Source organism: Dromiciops gliroides, chromosome 4, assembly GCF_019393635.1.
Source record: "Dromiciops gliroides isolate mDroGli1 chromosome 4, mDroGli1.pri, whole genome shotgun sequence".
In the NCBI taxonomy this organism is placed as follows: domain Eukaryota; kingdom Metazoa; phylum Chordata; class Mammalia; order Microbiotheria; family Microbiotheriidae; genus Dromiciops; species Dromiciops gliroides.
In genome coordinates, this window is record NC_057864.1 from 487,057,849 (window position 1) to 487,080,824 (window position 22,976).

Below are 22,976 nucleotides of genomic sequence, written 5' to 3' on the forward strand. Positions count from 1 at the left end.
CTCCGTCCAGGACTCTATCTCCCAGGTTGCTCTGCGGTCCCCCTTTCCCTGTGAGAGCAGCTGCGTGTGCGCCTGCGCACGAGGCCCAGGCCAGACTGCCCCGAGCCCTTCTGGCGGAGCAGGTGGCCCGGATCCCAAAGCTTCCTGGTATGTGGCCCTAGACCCCGTTGGGGGGACGCAAGCTCCTGTTAGTGGGGCGTAGGACGGTTTCCTTTTTGCCTGTGGGCCCCTACGCCCTCACGTTGACCCTGGCTCCTGAAGGAGCTTCTTGAACTCTGCAGGGGCGGGGGCAGCTTGGCCCACGGCAGAGGCCCCGCGGTCCCAGCGAGGACCAGACCTGCGGTGCAGGGGGAGGGGGCGGGGTAGAGAACAGGTCTGGGCGGTTCCGGGGGCGGCACATGGGCAGGTACCGCGGGGTCCCCAACGAGAACGAGGCCGCTAGAGTGGGGGAGGCCAGGCTGGGGTCAGCTCGGACGCCCCCGGTACGGAGGGCGACCCCGAGTGCAAGGAAGGGGCCGTGGACAGAGTGACCAGAGTGGGGGGAGGTCGCAAGAGCAGATCTGCCGCCGACGGACAGAATGTGGAAGCCTTACACGGTTGAAATCCTGGCTACAAAGCGAACCGGCGTGTCCTGCCAGTATCCGTGACCACCAGCCTGACCTCAGGGCACTGTCCTGCCAACTTTGATCAGTGGGCACAGGGAAAGGAGGTGGTCCTCAGCACCAGTGAAACGATGCCACCCAGTTCAAGCCCTGGTGACAGTCGCCATCAGTCACAGAGACCACAACTGCTCGAAGAGAGTGTCCTTAGTGCTCCAGCTTGGGGAGGGGGGCTGTCTGCATCCACTGCCCCCCGGGGACACTCAGACAAGAAGAGGTTCATCACCCAAAAGAAATAAAGCGTCATAGACAACAATTCAGAAAGGGCTGAGGTAAAGTCAAATGTCCCAAAAAGTCCTCCCAGAATTTCAGGGCAATTGAAAAATTAGAGAAAATGCATCAAACAGCACAAGAAACTCTTTTTCAACAGAGAATGGCAAAAGAAGGAACAGTCTCAAATCAATGAATGATGATTCATCAATATCTTTATTTTTTATTGTTGAGTTTTCAGTCCCTTTTGGGGTTTTCTTGGAAAAGACAGTGGCAAACGCCAGTTCATTTTACAGATGAGTAAACAAGCAAACAGGGCTAAATGACTTGCCCAGGATTATACAATTTACTAAGCTTCTGAGGCTGAATTTGAACTAGGGTCTTACCGACCCCAGCACTGGTATTGTGGCAGCTAGCTGCCCATTTTTACTTTTACCTGCTGGGTTATATGACAGTTTTCTGAAATGTTTGCTGAACTTATCTTTTAAAGTTAAAATTCATTTAAAATGAAAGGACAGATTTAAGTAATCAAAACAGAATAATGAATTTAAACTTCTAAATCTTTTATAGACTAAGGTTCAACTTTTACTTTTGCCATTTTTAATCTTTGGTTCTCTGGTGAGTGATTATTGGAATTCTGTGTTCTTACACAAATGACTTTTTCTAGCTGTTGTTCAACATTTCTATTTTAATTTTAGGGATCCAACAACCCACCGAATGTATAATTTCATGAAAATTCAGTACATTGTCCTTTCCCATGTTATATCAAGTCTTAAAAAAGGGATTTTTTTTTCTAAATAAAGTTTTAATCTTTTGAGACCCTACAGTGCTGGGCCTGAAGTAAAAAAGATTTATCTTCCTGAGTTCAATTCCAGCCTGATACACTAGGTGTGTGACCCTAGACAAGTCACTTCACCCTGTTTGCCTCAGTTCCTCCTCTAAAATGAGCTAGAGAAGGAAATAGCAAACCACTCCAGTATCCTTGCCAAGAAAAGCCCACATGGGGTCATGAGGAATCAGACACAACTGAAATGACTGAATGATAAGAACAAATTTCCATTCCATCCAACAAATGAGGTCCCTTAGAATTAAGCGAGTCCTCAACTGTTTCCCTTTATTTTTCTCAATCTCTAAGTGTGAAAATGAGGAAAGGAACTTGCTCAGTCTACAGGGAATCTCACAGAATCCCAGAATTTCAGAGCTGGTATCTATGAGTTTGGAATATCCCTTCCCTAACTGGAGTCTTGAAGCTTCTTAGGAGTAGATATGTTGCAGAAATAAGAGGGGGGAGGAAACCTTTTCTCCAGAAAATTTAGTAAATATCTTCTAATTTGAAGGGGGTGGAAGAGGTACAAAAGAGGTTATCTCAGTTTCTTATGAAGAAGACCCCATAGCCAAAAAGGTTTGTATTCAAAGAGTTCAGGTTGAGTATAAATCCAAGAATTAATACAGGAAAACACTCTACCCCTTGCCTGTACTTAAGATAGTTTAACAACTGACAGGTTTATGAAATAATACTTAAAAATGCTTTATTTAGTTTATGAGTCTACTTACACAAAATGAAAAGATGTTAGGATATGTTAAGGAGATAGTAGGAGAAACCTAGGAAAGATCCTAGAAAGACATTTCTATGTGGTATATTTAGGGGAGGCCATGGATTGATGTGCACAAGGGGAGGGAATGCCCACATCATTATGATCTTTGACCCCTTGACCTTTTGGTGTACTAAGATTACTCCTCCAGCTTCAGTGTTTTGTTTTTTAACTATCAGCTTGTCATCTGTCAAGTACGCAATGGAGTTGGAGCCAGGAAGAATCCTGTTTCAGACTTACTGTGTGACCCCAGACGAGCCACTTTAACATCTATAGCCTCATTTTTCTCTTCTGTAAAGTGAACAGCTTGGCTTGACCTCCATGGTCTATTCCAGCTCTAAATCTTAGCTCCTGCTCAAGAAAAGCTGGATAAAGGGGATGCTATAGGAGGAATTCTCTGCTGGTTATGGGTTGGTCTCTGTTGAGGACTTTCCAGTTCTGTGATTCTGGAGTGACGGCAGCTCAGTGCAAGTGTTTTTCCCTTCTTAAATTTGTTATGCCTCTAAGTATAGGACCAACCCTGACACAGGCAGGTCCTGTGATTCAGGATCTCAAATGGAGTAAAATGAGAGACCAAAGCATGGGAAAGATACTTTGACAAAGTATTGGTTCAGATCGATGCAGTTCCCTTAGTATTAATAAAGAGAAGTGCCCCCCTCAAAGGGGAAAGGCAATGTATTGAATTTACATATTGACCCTCTGGAAACGATGCGTCCTTCATGACTGAAAAGCCTTGACTCCTCAAGGACTGAATTAAAATATTTAGGAGATCCTGAAGTTAGGTCAACTGTGCAAGTTTGGTCCCCTGGATTAAGTAAATCCTGACTGTTTTACTGTCTTTTAGGGAGAAAGTAGCCTAGCTTTCATGGCAGGTGTTAGTAGGTGTTGCAAAACTAGCATAATCTATGCAAAATAGCCTCAGCCTCTACCACATGGGGAAATAAGCTGTAAATCCAATCAACCCTCTTGAGCAGGCCCAGACCAGCCATTACATCCCTTCCAGCCATCCACTCCAGACATCTTGCCATCTACCTTGCTGCTGACAGCTTCTCCCCACTTGGAACAGCATCTCCATACAGCCAGAAGAAATTTCCATTCCCTTAGGGAGTTAATACACCAAGTTCTAAACTCTCACCCTTGTGACTGGTGAGCAAATGAGCTGCAAATTCAGCTAGCACACTGTAGACTAGTGAGACCCAGCCCACCAAACCAAACAGTGCTTCACATCTCTTCCAGGCATCCATTATATCACTCCACAGTCTTTCTGTCTCTTTATCTTTCCTCAGTAATCAACACTACCATACTAACATTGCTCCTAGAAAGTGACTGACAACTGCCTGTGAATCAACTCATCATCCATCACACCTCTTCCCTAGCCAGCACTCCAGTATACACACTGCTTACTCCTAATAGAATGAAAGCTCTTTGAAGGAAAAGACTTTCCTGTTTGTCTCCAACACCTAGCACACATATAGTACATGCTTAAGAAATATCTATTGAATTAAAGTTTCATTTAATGTATTCCAATGGGGGTTGGGGGGGGGGAGAGAGAACTTGCTATATCCTGGGGCACTCCATTCCACTCTTGGACAGGCTGTCTTACAGTGAACTGAAATTTATCTCCATGCAACTTCTAGCCATCTTAACCAGTTTTGCCCCCTGGGCCCAAGCAGAACAAGCCAAATCCTTCTTCCACTTGACTTTCAGTTCTTGATGAAAGCTCTCAATTTGTCCAGTGTTTTCTCTTCAGGCAAAGCATCCTATTTCATCAGTCTTTATATGAAATAAACTTAAGACCCTTTACCATTCTTAACAGCTTAACACCGTCCTTAAAACCTGGGGCCCCATACCAAACACTTGTCATTTCTATCTCTACAACATGTCATGCATATATACCCCCTTCTCTTCACTCCCACAGATTACACCCTTCAGGTTCAGGCCCTTATCACCTCTAACTTGGCAACTGCAATAATTTCCTAATTGGTGTTCCTGCCTGAAGTATCTCCCCTCTCTAGTTTCTCCTTCACTCAGCTGCGTCAGTGATTGTCCTTAAGTATAAGCCTGTCCCACTCCCCTATTGAAAGAACTATTCCACATTAGCTCCAGAACAGAATGTGTTTTGGGCATTTAAGGCATTTAACAATCTGTACCCCAAAATACTTTTCTCACCTCTTTATTTCCTATTCACCTCCATCTGAGTTATGGTCCACTCAAACTGGCCTTCTTAGCATTCTCACATGTGATACTCCATTCCCACATCCATTCTCTCAGAATCCCTCAGTTTTAAGTGCCATCTACCTTCTACATGAGGCCTTTCCTGATCACTCCCAATAGTTAACTACTGCCTTTCTCCTAGATTTCTCTTTTTCTCCCTCCCCCTCCCCACATGTTGTAACAATAAATCTTTGTTGATTAACTCCTTGTACATTTACTTTACAAAGAAAACTAGAGTGTGTGAAAGTTATGTATGTGAAAGTTTTAAGATGACTTTTTTGGAGGGGTTAGGCAATGAGGGTTAAGTGACTTGCCCAAGGTCACATAGCTAGTAAGTGTCAAGTGTCTGAGTCTGGATTTGAACTCAGGTCCTGAATCCAGGGCCGGTGCTTTATCCACTACGCCACCTAGCTGCCCCCCAAGATGACTTTTAATGTATAACAGAATGGCCATTGTTTATTGGTTTTAAAACTCAGTTGTTGGGGCAGCTAGGTGGGGCAGTGGATAGAGCACCGGCCCTGGAGTCAGGAGTACCTGGGTTCAAATCCGGCCTCAGACACTTAACACTTACTAGCTGTGTGACCCTGGGCAAGTCACTTAACCCCAATTGCCTCACTAAAAAAACAAAACAAAACAAAAAAACAACTCAGTTGTTCCTAAAGGCAGAATATTATTTTCTTTTTAAGTGTTTTATTGACAGCCCTTTCAGGAAGGAAAAAAAAAATCACTACCAGATCACCCCTTGCCTGGACAAATGAAGTAGCTTTCTAATTGGTCTCCCTGCTTCAAGTCTATCCCTGTTTCCATCCAACCTTCACTTAGCTGCCAAAGTGATTTTCCTAGGTCTGGTGATGTCACTTCCCCTCCATACTCAATAAAATCCAGAAGTTCCCTATTACCTCCATGATCAAAAATAAAATCCTTGGTTTGACGTTTAAAACTCTTCAAAACTTGGCCCCTTCCTACCTTCTTAGGCTTCTTTTCATCATTTATTCTTTCCCACATACTTGATGGGTCAAGTACACCAGCCTACTTGCTGTTCATAGCACACAACACTACATTTCTGCTTTTGCCCAGGCTGTCTCCAATTCTATAAATGCTCTCTCCTCCTCCCTGCCTTTTACCTTCTCTGAATTCCTTCAAGTCTTGGCCCAAATCCCACCTTCTAAAGGAAGCCTTTTCTTGTTCTCCCAGCCACAAAGATTATCTTCCAATTCTGTACTGTGTATATCTTATGTGTACATAATTTACATGTTATCTGCTCCATTAAAATGTGAGCTTCCTGATGACAGGACTTTTTTTCTTTGTATCCATAATGTGTAGCACATCATAAAGGTTTAATAAATGTTTTTTTTACTGAGTGATTTGTTAAGTTGATTTTTGTATTGTCTTTTTTTTTCATTTAGAACTTTTAGTCTCTATTTACATTCATCTCTTATCAAATTTCATATTTCAGCCCAAATTTTTAACGTGTCAGGATCTTTTTGCCATACAGTGTTAACTATGCCTCCTAGCTTTGGGTCATCTGCAAATTTGATAAGCATGACAGCTAAGTAATTGATAAAAATGTTAAACAGAGAACTAAGGAAAGACATCTGGGGTACTCCACTGGATGTAGTGAATCATTTTGTGCTACTCTTTGTATTTACCACCTTCAGTACATTCCACTCCAGTATCATTTCTCTGATGTCTAATAAGGCATCCCCTCCCACTGAAGGTTTTCCCACATTTGTTACATTCAAAAGGTTTTCCTCTGGCATGGGTGCTCTGATGGATAATAAGGTTTGCACTTCGAGTAAATGATTTTCCACATTCATTACATGCAAAAGATTTCTCTCCAGTATGAGTTCTCTGGTGAGTAATAAGACTTGCCTTTTGAGTAAATGATTTCCCACATTCATCACATGCAAAGGCTTTCTCTCCAGTATGACTTCTCTGATGGTTAATAAGACTTGCCCTTTGGGTAAAGGTTTTGTCACATTCATTACATGTAAAGGGTTTCTCTCCAGTATGACTTCTCTGATGGGTAGTAAGGTTTCTCCTCTCACTGAAAGTTTTTCCACATTCATTACATGCAAAAGGTTTCTCTCCAGTATGAGTTCTTTGATGTGTAATAAGGTGTCCCCTCCTGAAGAAAGCTTTCCCACATTCATTACATTCAAAGTGCTTGGCTCCAGTATGAGTCCTCTGATGAGTAATAAGGCTTGCCCTTTGGGTAAATGTTTTCCCACATTCATTACATGTAAAGGGTTTCTCTCCAGTATGAGTTCTCTGATGGGTAATAAGGGTTCTCCTCTCACTGAAGGTTTTCTCACATTCACTGCATTTATAGGGTTTCTGTCCAGTATGAATTCTCTGGTGTGTAGTAAGGTGTCCACTCTGTCTGAAGCCTTTCCCACATTCATTACATGAAAAAGGTTTCTCTCCAGTATGAGTTCTCTGATGTATAATGAGGCTTATTCTCTGTCGGAAGCCCGTTCCACATTCATTACATGCAAAAGGCTTTTCTCCAGTATGAATTCTCTCATGGGTAATAAGATTTCTCCTCTCACTGAATTTTTTCCCACATACATTACAGGCAAAGGGTTTTTCTCCAGTATGAATTCTCTGATGCGTAATAAGGTGCCCTCTCCTAATGAAGGCTTTTCCACATTCACTACAGACAAATGGTTTCCGTCCACTATGATTTCTCCTGTGTATAATAAGATGTCTCATTTGGCCAAAGACTTTTCCACATGTACTACATGCAAAAGGTTTGTCTCCTGTATGAACATTCTGATGACTCATTAGGCTTCCCCTATGGCTAAAAGTTTTCCCACATGTACTACATGCAAAGGGTTTCTTTCTAGTATGAGCACTCTGATGACTAATTAGGTTTCCCCTCTGGCTGAAAGCTTTCCCACATTCATTACATTTGAAGAGTTTTTCTTCATTTTGAGTTCTCTGTGTATTAGCATGTCCCTTTTCATTAAAGGCTTTCTCACTTTGATTATGTGCAAAGGATTTCTTTCTAATATGAATCACATTATGTTTAATCAAGCCTTTTCTGTCTCTGAAGAATTTCCCATATTTATTACATTTGTAATGTTTCTCTTCATTATGAACTGTCTGATGTCCAGTATGATTTGATCTTTTGCCAAATGCCTTTTCATATTCATTGGATTCATGTAGCCTTCCTCCAGCATGCATTTTATGAAATTTAATTAAGTCTGAGTGGTAATTGAAGGGCTTCTTGCACTTGGTATACTTACAAAGGTCCTTCTGGAAGAAGAATCTATTACTTATAATTAAATAAGGGAAACCCCTGAAGCTTCTTCCAAGTGTCTTGTATTTATGGAAACCTTTTCCTATAGTTCTTCTCCATGGTGCAACAAAATTTGATCCCAGACTAAAATTTCTCCCAAGTTTATTACAGCAAGGTACATTCAAATTATTAAAAGTTGTTTTAGAAGTGATTGTTCTTTGTCTGGACTCTCTCTCCTGGTTGTCCAGTTTCTCTAAATTAACATTACATACCCCAGATTCTCTTGTCTTGGAATGCCAGCCTATGGTATCCTTTGTCAGTCTTTTCTTGAATGATGCTCTAAGGCAAATGGCCTGCATCAAACTTGAATCTTTGGGTTCAAACCTGGCCTCCTCACTAAAGGAATCTGAAAGAAATGTTTTAAAAAGTAATTAGGCACTGATTTCAGTACTGAAAGACTCTTCTTTAGAGTAAGTTTCTATCTAGTTTCTATCTCAGAGAAAATGATGCTTAATTTGAACCAATCACACAAAATACTAATATTAATAAACATTTAAGTGATTATTATGTACCAGGCAATGTGCTCAGCACTGGGGCCACAAATAAAAAGCAAAATTAATTCCTTCAAGCAGCTTATGTTCTAATGGGGTTGGCAACATATAAACAAATTGATACAAAGAGAAGATAAAACTGAGTAGTAGATGGATAAATACTGAGGAGTAGTACAGTAACAGATGGGGCTTTGGGAAAGGCCCCCCAGAGGAGCTGGGACTTGAGCAGAGGCTTAAAGGAAGTCAAGGATTTACAGTTTTTGGGAAATGGTGTCAGAGATAAGTGAGGGGATAGTAACAAAGCACTCAATTACACGACTAAATTAATTACATTCCAGGGCATTGAGAACATTCATATAGGTCATGAAAAACAATACTCAGTAAAAAAAACAATAATCTTCCACAAGATAAAAGAGTGGAAATCTACAAAAGGAGGAAAACTCAGAAAATTGCTCATTTAAAGCTCAGAAAATTGCTCATTTAAAAAGGTATTCAAATTGAAATAAATGCATACAAAATTGACCAATCTGTAGTACAGCAACTAGGTAAAACTTAAGATTTACTGGGACTCCCCATAATTGTGAAGAAAACAATTAATCCATTTTCCAGGAGGTTGGTGTTCATCCTTTGTTCTCAAAGAGGCCTAGTTTGACATCACAGGTGATGTCTTAACTTGTGAATGAATTGGATTTAGTGAGTGTATTTGCTTTAAATTCCAAAAATATGGGGACAAGGCAGATTAAACATAGAATTTCTTGATTAGCAACAGGGTGAACCCCAAATTCAACTCACACAGACCCATTACTATTTTTTTGACCCATTACTATTAATCAGCATTAATGTAATCATAAGATGATCTTAAAAGCACCCGAGGGCATAATATATTAAATTTAAAATGTTATTTGCATGAAGTTTTTTGCAAAAATAAGAAATGACAAAACCCTAAATATGACAAACTGTGAGTGAAAATAGGTTAATGATGTCATTATTTAATGAAATGAGGAACCATCATTTTAAAAAACACCATTCTGTCTTAATCATTATCTTAAATGAAGACATTTATGATAAACCAAAGTAATTTACAAAAGACACAAAACCAGCAAGGATATCCATCCATCTAAATGACAAGTAGAATCCAGAGAGCGAAACCAGCGTTAAAACTAACAGATTAAACTAGTGTGTTAAATATAATTAATGTATAGTGGAGATAAGTGTGAATAGTTCTCATCTGAGTTCAGAAACTCATTTCTACAAGTACAAAAAAAGGGGAAATATAGCTGGATAGCAATTCATCAAAAAAAAAATCCAGGAACTTTTTAGTGAGGGTAGCCAGGTGGCATATAGAATAAAGTGCCAGCTGGAGTCAGGAAGACTCTTCCTGGGGCAACTAGGTGGCACAGTGGATAGAGCACCAGCCCTGGATTCAGGAGTACCTGAGTTCAAATCCGACCTCAGACACTTAACATTTACTAGCTGTGTGACCCTGGGCAAGTCACTTAACCCCAATTGCCTCACCAAAAAAAAAAAGGGGGGAAGACTCTTCCTCCTTAGTTCAAATCTGGCTTCAGACACTAAATAGCTGTGTGATGCTGGGCAAGTCATTTAACCCTGTTTGCCTCAGTCTCCTCATTTGTAAAATAAGCTGGAAAAAGAAATGGCAAACCATGCTAGTATCTTTGTCAAGAAAACCCAAAATGGGTTCACAAAGGGTTGGGCATGACTAATCCACCACACAACCAAATTTTTAGTGACCTGAAATCTCAAGAAAAGGATTATCATTGCAGCCAATACATCCAATATTGTCTCATGTGTCCTTAAGTAAAAAAGAGTACAGAATGGGGAATCCCAAAGCTCTCTCTTGATCCAACCACATCTGTACTACTGTGGTCAGTTTTTGATACAGTATAAGATGAATGGTCTTGGATTCCAAAAAAATGATCAATGAAAGGAACCAGGGATATTTAGCCTATAGAAGACCTTCCCCCCCACAATGGACATATGATTTCATTTGTGTAGGGAGATCCCAATGAGAGGTACCTAATGTGCTAACAAGTTAAACACTCTCCCCAGGACTATACAGCTAGTATGTTATCATCTAGACTTGAATCCAGGATTTCCATGTTCTTAGTCCAGCTTGCTATCAACTATATTGTCTCCTGCAGAAGATTCATGGAGGATTAAAAAGCTGTTTTTAATTATCTGAAGGGTTTGGTTTTCATGTACAAGGTATATCAAACTTGGTCTGCTTAGAATCAAAGGACAGAATTAGGAGAAATGGGTAAAATGGGCAAATAAGGACTCAGATTTGATTTAAAGTAAAAACTTCCTAATAATTAGAGCTTTCCAAAATTGGAATGGAATGTTTTAGGCAAGTAGTTTTCTTTTTACTTGGGTTTTCAAGAACAATCTGGATAGTCATTTGTCAGCCAGGTTATACAGAATGTGTTCTTTATCAGCTGTGGGTTGGACAAAATGGGCATCCAAGATCCTAACACTGATCTTTTATGATTCTCTAACATGTCTAAAGTGATGTAAATCTCAATTATGGAGAGTTGGCATATGTATTTTTTAATCTTTTCAAGTAAAGGAAGTAATTACAGAAAAATGGGATTATATAAAAATGAAAAAACTGAATGAAAAGAACTATAATCATATTATGAAAGTTAAAATTTTAAAATTATAAATCTGTAGAGAAAAGAGAGACCAGGATGTGATCTGTGGCCTGGGAAATACAGAGACAAAGGTCAAAAGCTCTGAACTCTTCTACAACTAGTCCAACTCTTGGTATTGATATAAATGAGAGGGATATGATGATGACAGGGGTTGAAAACAATCATTGAACAAAAGATCTGGCTAAGAAGAACTGGAACTCTTTCATTGCCACAGACATGGGACTGCCTAGTAGATGGCAGAGGTGTCTGTCTAAAAGAGCTCACTGACTTAACTATGGCCCTGTAGGAGAGAGTCTTACTCTATACCACCTCCCTCTATAGATTGTCAACAGAGTTTAGGCTGCTCCCGAGACAGCCAAATCAAGAAAAAATTGAGACAGAATGATGGCTGGCAATGGAGAGTGAAGAGCATAGATGCTGGGCATTGGCCCAGCAGACTCAGCAAAAAGAAGTATCATGACATCACTAGAAGACATCTGTGGTACCACATCCCTGCAAACATGAGATGCTCCTTCATGTATATCTTCTGGCTGCATACGTATCTTTGAAGCCTGCTAGCCCATCAGTACAGTCACCCTGGCTCCATGGATTCTGTCATATGAACCGCTACCTCAGTGATCCCTAGCCAATCCATTCCTCCCAAGAAGACTGTATTTATGGAAGCATTATGTCCTATGTGAGGGAGGGAGGGAGGGAATTCTACTGTAACCAGTATTACTGTAATATTTCCTAATGGGCCTCTACTCTGAGCTAACTGTTGCTTTAGGCTAACTAGTAAAAGTAAACACACTAGTGGGGCCTTCTGTGCTACAGTTTAGAAAGGATTATGATCTAATAAGTATGCAGTATGTGAGGTAGTTTGTACAGGTCTAAGGGTGGCAGGGGTTGGCTCAGGTGATACGTAGCTAAAGAAAATGATAGGTATAGAACACAACTGTGGAGAGGTAAGACTATTCTTATCTATTTGGGAATAAATAGCAGCAGAAAATAATGACAAATATTTAATTACATAAAAATATTTTTTTCACAATAAGAATCAATATTTCTAGAATAACCAAGAAAAGAAACAGACTGGGAAAAAATGTTTGTCATCAATATTTCTTAACAAAAAAATGACATACTGGCAAGAATGGAGGTAGCATAGTTTAGTGGAAAGAATTTTGACTCTTGAGTATGAAGAGTTGAGTTCAAATCCTACCCCTGACACTATCTGTATGGTCTTGGGTAAATCACTTAACCTTCCTGGATCTCAGTTTCCTTAATTGTAAAATGAGGGGGTTGCAATAGAGACTCTCTGAACTCCCTTCCAACTCAAGGTCTATTATCCTAGTAATTAAAAGACTTATCTACACAAAAATATTCCTAACAGCATTACTAGTTATTATAAACAAAAGTAAAATACTTGATGTCCAGAAACTGGGGAAGGTGTGAACCAATTATAATATATGAATGTAATGAAATATTATTCAGCCAAAGGATGAAAATGGAGAATCAAAAGACATCTTGGAAGACTTCTAGGTCATGGTGCAGAGAAAGGAAAGATAAGCTGAAAGAACAGTATATATACTGACTACAACTATATAGATAAACAGAAACAGCAACAAAGTGATGTTTTACACAAGGTAAGTAGTAAAAAAATAGAATAAAAATATGGATGGTTAGGTAGGTAATAGTTTTTAATTCAATTTTGGGAGTAGCATTAATAAATATTAAAAAGTTTATAGATCCAAGTATATTGATGTGTCATCTGGTAGTTTGGGTTTTCATCTTGCACATGCACTTTTCTTATTTTCTGCTCTTTCAATATTTCTAAATGTCAATATTTACATGTAAATTAAATTGAAATTCATAATAAAAACCAAAACAAATGAAAAGGCTGAAAAAAATCTTATAATGGTATTAAAACAAGAGATATCCATATGAGAAACAATGAACAAGATAAATACAGAGTACAGAAAGACTTCTCTGAAATGACACAAAACAAATCAATATACACAAAAGTATAAATAGAAATAACATGTAAAATAATAGAATTTAAATTGAATGATGAAATAATATAATGACCAAGCTTGATTCCAAAACGAGATTTGAAAGCATACTCTCTGCCCCACTTCCACCTTGGGGGTGGATTATATAAATAACTATACAAATAAACATATATTAATATATTCTGTACATATACTTTTACGTTATATATAATCATATTTTATCCAGATGCATGTATATGTGTATGTATGTATATATATATATATGTATATATATGTGTGTATATATATGAGAGACATATGATCAGACTATTTGGGCAGGATGTCTAGTATTACCAAAAAAATTTTTTTCTTTTTTTTGGGGGGAGGGGACAGGGCAATGAGGGTTAAGTGACTTGCCCAGGGTCACACAGCTAGTAAGTGTCAAGTGTCTAAGGCTGGATTTGAACTCAGGTCCTCCTGAATCCAGGACCCATGCTTTATCCACTGTGCCACCTAGCTGCCCCCTTCATTTTTTTTTTAAATAAACATTTTTATTTATAGTTTTGGGTTCCAATTTTTATCCTTCTTTCCCTCTCTCCTCTCCCCTGTCCCTGAGGCAGCAACCATATATGGGTTATACATGTATAATTATGTAAAACATTACCATATTTGCCATTTTATACAAAAAACTTGATTAAAAGAAAAAAAATTAAAGAAAATGAAAAACAGCATGCTTCAGTCTGTTTCACCAATATCACTTCTTTCTTCAGAGGTAGATAGTATATTTCATAGATAGTCCTTTGGGATTGTCTTGGATTGTTGTATTGTTGAGAATGGTTAAATCATTCACAGTTCTTCATCAAATGACACTGCTGTCTCTGTGCACAACGTTCTTTTAATTTTGCTCACTTCACTATACATCAGTTCATATAAGTCTTTCCAGGCCTTTCTGAAGTCATCTGGCTTGTCATTTCTGTGTGTGTGTGTGTGTGTGTGTGTGTGTGTGTGTGTGTTTGTGGGGCAATGGGAGTTAAGTGACTTGCTCAGGGTCACACAGCTAGTAAGTGTCAAGTGTCTGAATCCAGATTTGAACTCAGGTCCTCCTGAATCCAGGGCCTATGCTCTATCCACTGCGTCACCTAGCTGTCCCACAGCTTGTCATTTCTTATAGCACAATAATATTCCATCACCATCATATACCACAGTTTGTTTAGCCATTCCCAATTAATGGGCATTCCTTTGATTTCCAATTCTTAGCCACCACAAAAAGAGCTGCTTTAAATCCTTTTGTACAAATAGGCCATTTTCTCTTTTTGAGGATGTCTTTGGGATATAAACCTAGAGGTGGTATTGCTGGATCAAAGGGTATGTACAGTTCTATAGCCCTTTGGGCATAGTTCTAAATTGCTCTCCAGGATGGTTGGATCTTTTCACAACTCTACCAATAGTGGATTAGTGTCCCAGCTTTCCCAAATCCCCTCCAACATCCAATATTTTCTGTTTTTGTTATATTTGCCATTCTGATAGATATGAGTTGATACCTCAGAGTTGTTTTAATTTGCATTTCTCTGATCAATAGTGATCTAGAGCATTTTTTTCATGAGATTAGAGATAGCTTTGATTTCTTTGTCTGAAAACTGCCGGTTCACATCCTTTGACCATTTATCAATTGGAGAATCACTTGTATTTTTACAAATCTGACTCAGTTCTCTTTTTATTTGAGAAATGAAGCCTTTATCAGAGAGATTTGTTTCAAAATTTCCCCCCAGTTTTCTACTTCCCATGTAAGCTTGGTTACATTAGTTTTGTTTATGCAAAAGCTTTTTAATTTTATGTAATCAAAATTACCTATTTTACATTTAATTTTACTTTCTATATCTTCTTTGGTCCTAAATTTTACCTCTGCCCATAAATCTGACATTTTTCTTCTTCTTTGAACTTTGGGAGAGATGGAGGAGAAACATAGTAGGAAATGTGGGTAATGTCAAAATTAAAGAAATACAAATTTTTTACAAAAAGATGCTCATAACCGAAAAATTGATTGCATTTTGGAGAACAATTTGGAATTGAGCTGCTAGAATATTTATAACCAAATTTTTGGTAGTACCAAAGAATTTGAAGCAAAATTAGTACCCAGTGATTAGGGAGAGAATAGCTAAAAAAAACCCAAAACAACAAAACATGGTACATGAATGTAATGTAATGTAATGACCCTGCATCACAAAACAATAAATGTAGGGAGCAGCTAGGTGGCACAGTGGATAAAGCACTGGCCCTGGATTCAGGAGGACCTGAGTTCAAATCTGACCTCAGACACGATACTTACTAGCTGTGTGACCTAGGGCAAGTCACTTAACCCCCACTGCCCCACCGAAACAAAAATAAAAACAAAAAACAATAAATGTGAAAAATTCAGAGAACCATGGGAAAATACCTGAATTGATTCATAGTAAAACAGATAGAACCAGGAAAACAAAATATCCAATGACTACAACAATTTAAATGGGAAGAATAATTAACAAACAAAACCCACACTGAATGTTGGATTAAAAATATAAAGCTTAGCCCTGAAGCAGAGATGTGAAAATGTACCAGCCTCTTTTCTTTGCAGTGGTGAGAAGATGCATGTGTGGAATACTGAAGATGCTGTGACATGCACTGATGTGTTCATTTTCTAGAAATAGCTCCCTCCCCTCCATTTTTATTCGTGACATTAGATGACTCTTAAGTAAGGGAGTAGTGAAGGATATGTTTGAAAACAATGATGATGTAAAGAGTACAGAATGGCATTCACATTTTTGGCCATGGCTAAGCATGAATTTGTTTTGCTTGATTATGGTTGTTATAACAGAGGGTTTCAGAGGGCATGATTAGAGGTTTATGTGTATGTGGGGGGGGGGAGAAAATTGCATAGATAAAGCATTTAAAATAATGCACAGAAAAGAGATTCAAAGGAAAACAAATAAGCGCAACACCTTTGAGATTAAAGTGCAGAATTTATGAGATATATATGTATATTTAAAAGAAAACATGATGGATGTAGACTGTTTCATATCCAATCCTGTTATTCTATTCTTTGCATATGGAAATATTTGCATTTGGTTATATTTATCAAGCTCAGAATAACAAAACAAATTAAAAGAAAAAGAAAATGGGGGCAGCTAGGTGGCACAGTGGATAGAGCACCGGTCCTGGAGTCAGGAGTACCTGAGTTCAAATCCAGCCTCAGACACTTTAACACTTACTAGCTGTGTGACCCTAGGCAAGTCACTTAACCCCAATTGCCTCACTTAAAAAACAAACAAAAAAAAAAGAAAAAGAAAATGAAGGTGATATGATATAAAAAACCCCTTTTTTACATTTAATTTTTAAAAAGATTTTTAAATATGAAGAATTTTTTAAGGGAACAGAAAAAGAAGTAGGTGTAAGAAAAACTGTGTTTACTCTCCCAAGATTGTAAAAAGGCAAATGAAAACATCTCCAAGATACATCAAATCCATTTGATTCAAAAGCAAGTTGTGAAATATAATGCTAGTCACTCTATGGAGAAAGAGGCATGTTTTTACCTAAATGCTAAAGCTATGAAATGGCACTATATTTTCAGAAAGCAACACAGCAATAAACAGTAAGAACTACAGAAGTGTCTGGATGCCACCCCCTCAGGGAGTGACTCCCAATGACCAGCTTTGCACTCACTCACCTGGGCAGGTTCCCCTGGGGACTTCCTTTGATATCCATGGTGCTCCTTGTTTTGCCAACAAGGAGATCACATCCAATCTGGAAACAGGAATCCCTACACACAAGTAGAGAAAGGAGAAAGTACCAGGGAGAGAAAGCAATCAGAATTTTGTCCTATTCATAAAGAAGCAGGCTGACTGCCTGGCTCTCTTCCTTTCCTGCAACCCTGACTTTCCCTCCTCGACCACTCCTGGATGGCTCGATTTTCCACATTTTCTTTTTTCGCCCACCCAAAGGGCTTCATGTTTGCCATCTTATTGACCCCAGCATTTTTATGTTTCCAACAGGTTTCTCATCCCCTGACCCTGCAGCTGCTGCTGCTGCTGCTGCTGCTGCTGCTGCTGTTCCTCCTTCCCTGGAGGTCAGACCTGCCACTGATGGTCCTAACAACACCAGCCCTACTTCAGCCACCTTTGCCTCCTGTTTTAAGAAGAGAAAGTTAAACACCGGAAGCAGCAGCAACAAAAGAGAAGACTGACCCCATCCTTTTTCCCTGATCCTCTCCCCAAGCCTCCTCCCAAGAACTCCTCTACACCCTCTTCTGCCTCTTCTACCGCCTCCTGCCCAGGGATATCAGTCACTACCCCCAACCATCCAACCTCTAGAAGAAACTGCATCTGTAAGACTCCTTGGATGTTACAGGACTTGCTGTGAAGATGGCCGAGGAAGCGGCATCGACTTCTTCACCTGATCTTGCTGTATCTCAGCAGCAGGAACTCAAAAACAAAAACTTATTCATTTCCTCTGTGGCTAAGGGGGCCACCAAAGCCCCCACTACTACCGCTAGCTTCACCAATGGCAAACCAAGTTTAGCTAAGAAACTGGTGATCAAGAACTTTAAGGACAAACCTATGCCAGAAAACTATACGGATGAAACATGGCAGAAGCTGAAAGAAGCCGTGGAAGGCATTCAGAACAGTACCTCGATTATGTATAATTTGGAAGAACTTTATCAGGCTGTTGAAAACCTCTGTTCCTACCGGATCTCTGCAAACTTATACAAACAGCTGAGACAAATCTGCGAAGAGCACATCAGTTCCCAAATTCACCAATTTCAAGAAGATTCACTGGACGGTGTTCTGTTTCTAAAGAAGATCGATACATGCTGGCACAATCACTGCAGACAAATGTCCATGATTAGAAGCATTTTTTTGTTTCTGGATAGGACGTATGTTCTTCAGAATTCAATGCTGCCTTCCATTTGGGACATGGGTCTAGAATTATTTAGGACCCATATAATTTGTGATCAGAAAGTCCAGAGCAAGACTATTGAAGGCATTCTCCTTTTGATTGAGAGGGAAAGGAATGGTGAAGTAATTGATAGAAGTTTGCTTCGAAGCCTTCTGAGTATGCTTTCAGACTTGCAGATTTATCAAGATTCTTTTGAACAAAAATTTTTGGAAGAAACCAACCGGCTATATGCAGCAGAGGGTCAGCGTTTAATGCAAGAAAGAGAGGTTTCTGAATACTTTCATCATGTCAACAAACGTCTAGAAGAAGAGGAAGATAGACTGATCACTTATCTAGATATGAGTACCCAGAAGCCACTAATTGCTACTGTAGAAAAACAACTTCTGGGTGAACACTTAACAGCCATCCTTCAGAAAGGTTTAAGTCACCTTCTTGATGAGAATCGGACTCAAGATTTGTCTCTACTCTATCAGCTGTTTAGTAGGGTATACAATGGAGTACAGGTTCTTTTGCAGCACTGGGTTGAATACATCAAGGCATTTGGCAGCACTATTGTCATCAATCCTGAAAAAGATAAGACCATGGTGCAGGAATTGCTAGATTTTAAAGATAAAGTTGACCATATTATTGAAATAAGCTTTATGAAAAATGAAAGATTTGTCAATGCCACCAAAGAAGCATTTGAAATCTTCATTAACAAAAGACCAAATAAGCCTGCTGAACTCATAGCAAAGTATGTGGATTCAAAGCTCCGTGCAGGTAACAGAGAAGCTACAGATGAAGAACTTGAGAAAATGTTGGACAAGATCATGATTATATTTCGGTTCATTTATGGGAAAGATGTCTTTGAAGCCTTTTATAAGAAGGATTTAGTCAAAAGACTGTTGGTTGGCAAGAGTGCATCAGCAGATGCTGAAAAAGCAATGCTCTCCAAACTCAAGCATGAATGTGGAGCCGTGTTCACCAGTAAACTGGAAGGTATGTTCAAAGACATAGAGCTGTCCAAAGACATCATGATTCAGTTTAAACAGTATGTGCAAAACCAAAACTTTCCTGTGAGCATTGAACTAACTGTGAATATCCTGACAATGGGTCACTGGCCAACCTATGTGCCTATGGAGGTTCACTTACCTGCTGAGATGGTAAGACTCCAGGAGATTTTCAAGACTTTTTACTTGGGTAAACACAGTGGGAGGAAGCTTCAGTGGCAATCAACGCTAGGACATTGTGTACTAAAAGCAGAATTTAAAGAGGGGAAAAAGGAACTCCAGGTCTCTCTTTTCCAAACACTGATGTTGCTAATGTTTAATGACGGTGAAGAATTCAGTGTAGAAGACATTAAGCAAGCTACAGGAATAGAGGATGGAGAATTAAGGAGAACACTCCAGTCATTAGCCTGTGGCAAAGCTAGAGTTTTGACGAAAAATCCAAAGGGCAAAGATGTGGAAGATGGTGATAAATTTACTTGCAATGATGACTTTAGACACAAGCTCTTCAGGATAAAAATCAATCAAATCCAAATGAGAGAAACAGTCGAGGAACAGGCAAGTACTACAGAAAGGGTCTTTCAGGACCGGCAGTATCACATTGATGCTACAATTGTGAGAATCATGAAGATAAGAAAGGCTCTAGACCACAATCTGCTTATTTCAGAAGCATATAATCAATTGAGGTTCCCAGTTAAGCCTGCTGATCTCAAGAAAAGAATAGAATCCTTAATCGACAGGGACTACATGGAAAGAGACAAAGAGAACCCAAACCAGTACAACTATGTTGCCTAAAATGTTTGCCTTTGAGCATTTGGTATAATATCATACACAGTTGCCAGTAGATAAACTACCCTACTGTTCCAATTAATTGACTTCTTTCCTACTACTGATGACTGAATGAATGAAAGCCACTTTTTTTAGTGGTTTATATGCCCATTTAAAGAGTACAGTTTACATTAAAGAAGAATGCTGTTGAACTCTTTCATGTTTAGTTGATGGCAACAAATTCTTGACATGTTTCACTTGATATGGAGTCTGTGAAAGGTCCCTGTAGTTGACTGGGAAGTGGCAGGGATGGGAGGTTTGGGGAGAGTATATGGATTCCTTTATACATTATAACCAGGAGGCAAAATGTGGTTTGTGTCCAGGAGGCTTTACCCAGGACACTTAAAGTGCATGCAAATGTGACATACCCTACAGAATCTTAAATAGATTTACTGGATAGAAAAACCACCCTGAGCTTTGCTTACTCACCTATGTTTTGTGCTTTCTCTTACAAAGGGTACTAAGTGGTCAGGTTTGCTACATAACATTGTTTCACTGAAAGGATGTGTGTTTTTTTTTAATTTTCAGAATTAGAACCAATTTCCTGATCACTTTTTTTTCTTAATAGCATTTTATTTTTTTCCAGTTACATGTAGAGATAGTTTTCAACGTTCATTTTTATGAAGATTTTAAGTTCCACATTTTTCTCCCTCCCTCCCTTCCCTCCTCCCTCCCCAAGACAGCAAGCAATCTGATATAGGTTATATATGCACAATCATACTAAACATAATTCCACATTAGTCATGTTGTGAAAGAAGAATCAGAACAAAAGGGAAAAACCCCAAGAAAAAGAAAAACAAAAGAAAAAGTAATAACAGCATGGTTCAACTAGCATTCAGATTCCACAGTTCTTTCTCTGGATATAGAGAGCATTTCCCAACATAAGTCCCTTAGAATTGTCTGCTGAGAAGAGCTAAGTCCATCACAGCTGATCATCACACAATGTTGCTGTTACTGTGTACAATGTTCTCCTGGTTCTGCTCACTTCACTCAGCATGAGGCCACTTAAGTCTTTGCAGGTTTTTCTGAAATCTGCCTGCTCATAACTTCTTACAGCACAGTAGTATTCCATTACATTTATATACCACAATTTGTTCAACCATTCCCCAATTAATGGCATCTCCTCAATTTCCAACTCTTTGCCACCATAAAGAGAGCCGCTATAAATATTTTTGTACACATGGGTCTGTGGTAAAATATGAAAGTTTTTAAAACAAATATGGATGTTTTTAAAACAAATCTTACCCAGAGAAAACATCTTTAAGTTTTAGGAGCAGCTGCTCCTGGATATAAAACAGGGAAAGTTTTTAAGAATCCCAATTTTTCTTGATACTTACTAGCTGTGTGACCCTGGGCAAGTCACTTAACCCTCGTTGCCCTGCAAAAAACCCCAAACAAACAAGAATCACGGGGGCAGCTAGATGGCGCAGTGGTTAAAGCACCGGCCCTGGATTCAGGAGTACCTGAGTTCAAATCTGGCCTCAGACACTTGACACTTACTAGCCGTGTGACCCTGGGCAAGTCACTTAACCCCCATTGCCTGCAAAATAAACAAACAAAACAAACAAGCATCACCATTTTTGTGAAAACAAGCCCCTGAGAAGCTGGGAATGATACTGGGCCTTTATCCAGCTGTGCTGGCCTCCTAGTACAGCAAAGGCCTCTTTTCTGGGCTAAGGTTTTTGAAAGTATTCCAGAATCTCTTTCTGTTTGAAGGAGAACTGCTTTTCCTTCATCCTTATTCTAACTCCTGAAAAGTCCTAGAATAGAAAACCCTTAAGAATCAGGATTTTCAAGGAGGGGAGTATGCTGGTTCTTTTCTGCCTCTCAAAATCATTTGCAATGTTAAAGAGGTGGCACAGACAAAGTCCCAGGCTAGGATGACCCACTGACCACCAAAATGGGTAGCAAGATGATTGAATTTTCCAAACTAGGCGGAGTCTGGAGAATAAAAAGGCTGCTTCTCTCCCAGTGAGATTTATGTCACAGCCGGGAATGCAAGCAGGAAATGGGGTCTTTAAAAAACCCAAACTAGCATATTTTGCAACGCTGCATCCACACCACCGCCATTTTGAAGCCACAAAGAAGGAAAGGTGTTGATCCCCACTTTCAGCCAAGTAGCCTTTGTCTTTTCTATTGAAGTTCCTTAAGCCCTCCTCCAATAGTGGCCTTTTGTAGGCCACTAGTTCTAGGAAATGCTCCTCTCTTCTGGCAACTTTTTTTTTTTTTGGTGGGGCAATGGAGGTTAAGTGACTTGCCCAGGGTCACACAGGTAGTAAGTGTCATGTGTCTGGGGCCAGATTTGAACTCAGGTACTCCTGAATCCAGGGCCGGTGCTTTAACCACTGCGCCACCTAGCTCCCCCTTGGCACCTTTTTATATGAACATAGTTATCTAACAAGAGGTTGCACTGACAAGCCTTCCTAACTGTCCCTTAAGCAGCAGCTTCTCCATGTCCTAGATCTCAGCTCCTTCCCTCCTTTCTTGCCCAGGGCTTATCTGACAAGGAAATTGCTGCCAGTTATCACCACCCTTATCTTCCCTCACTATACCATAAAGAACCCCCTGCACTCACTATCCTTTTCCACCTACTACTGATGAAGCTTTCTCCTAGGTAGACTCAGCTTTGCCAGGAAACTTATCTGGAGGTTAAGAATGTTTTAAAAATATATGGATATAGGGGGCAGCTAGGTGGCGTAGTGGATAGAGCACCAGCCCTGGAGTCAGGAGGACCTGAGTTCAAATCCAGCCTCAGACACTTAACACTTACTAGCTGTGTGATCCTGGGCAAGTCACTTGACCCCAATTGCCTCACAAAAAAAATAATAATAATTATATATATATATATATATATGGATATAGAGGGGCAGCTAGGTGGCACAGTGGATGGAGCATGGATATAGAGGGGCAGCTAGGTGGCACAGTGGATGGAGCACCGGCCCTGGATTCAGGGGGACCTGAGTTCAAATCCAGTCTCAGACACTTGACACTTACTAGCTGTGTGACCCTGGGCAAGTCACTTGACCCCAATTGCCTCCCTAAAAAAAAAATGGAAAGAGTGAATCTTTGGATGATTTGTGTTCTTTATTAAAGTTTCATGTTGCTTAAAATAGAAGAGGCAGCT

At 39.6% G+C, this 22,976-nt stretch overlaps 2 protein-coding genes across 2 annotated transcripts in view; one reads left to right on the forward strand and one right to left on the reverse strand.

The window, feature by feature from the left end:
* The first annotated feature begins 52 nt into the window (after positions 1-52).
* LOC122725427 (cullin-4B) lies at positions 53-19,998 on the forward strand. Its single transcript, XM_043962536.1, has 2 exons — positions 53-147; positions 17,135-19,998. The coding sequence occupies exon 2, from the start codon at positions 17,504-17,506 to the stop codon at positions 19,817-19,819; it is 2,316 nt and encodes a 771-aa protein (XP_043818471.1). The 5' UTR covers positions 53-147; positions 17,135-17,503; the 3' UTR covers positions 19,820-19,998.
* Positions 5,284-22,976, reverse strand: part of LOC122725428 (zinc finger protein 2 homolog) — a 34,766-nt gene continuing 17,073 nt past the window's right edge. Inside the window, exons 4-5 of the mRNA XM_043962537.1 lie at positions 16,810-16,902; positions 5,284-8,325 (exon numbers count right to left, since the gene is read on the reverse strand). Of these exons, the coding sequence (XP_043818472.1) occupies positions 6,308-8,325; positions 16,810-16,902 (2,111 nt within the window). The 3' untranslated portion in view covers positions 5,284-6,307. The remainder of the gene's footprint in view (positions 8,326-16,809; positions 16,903-22,976) is intronic.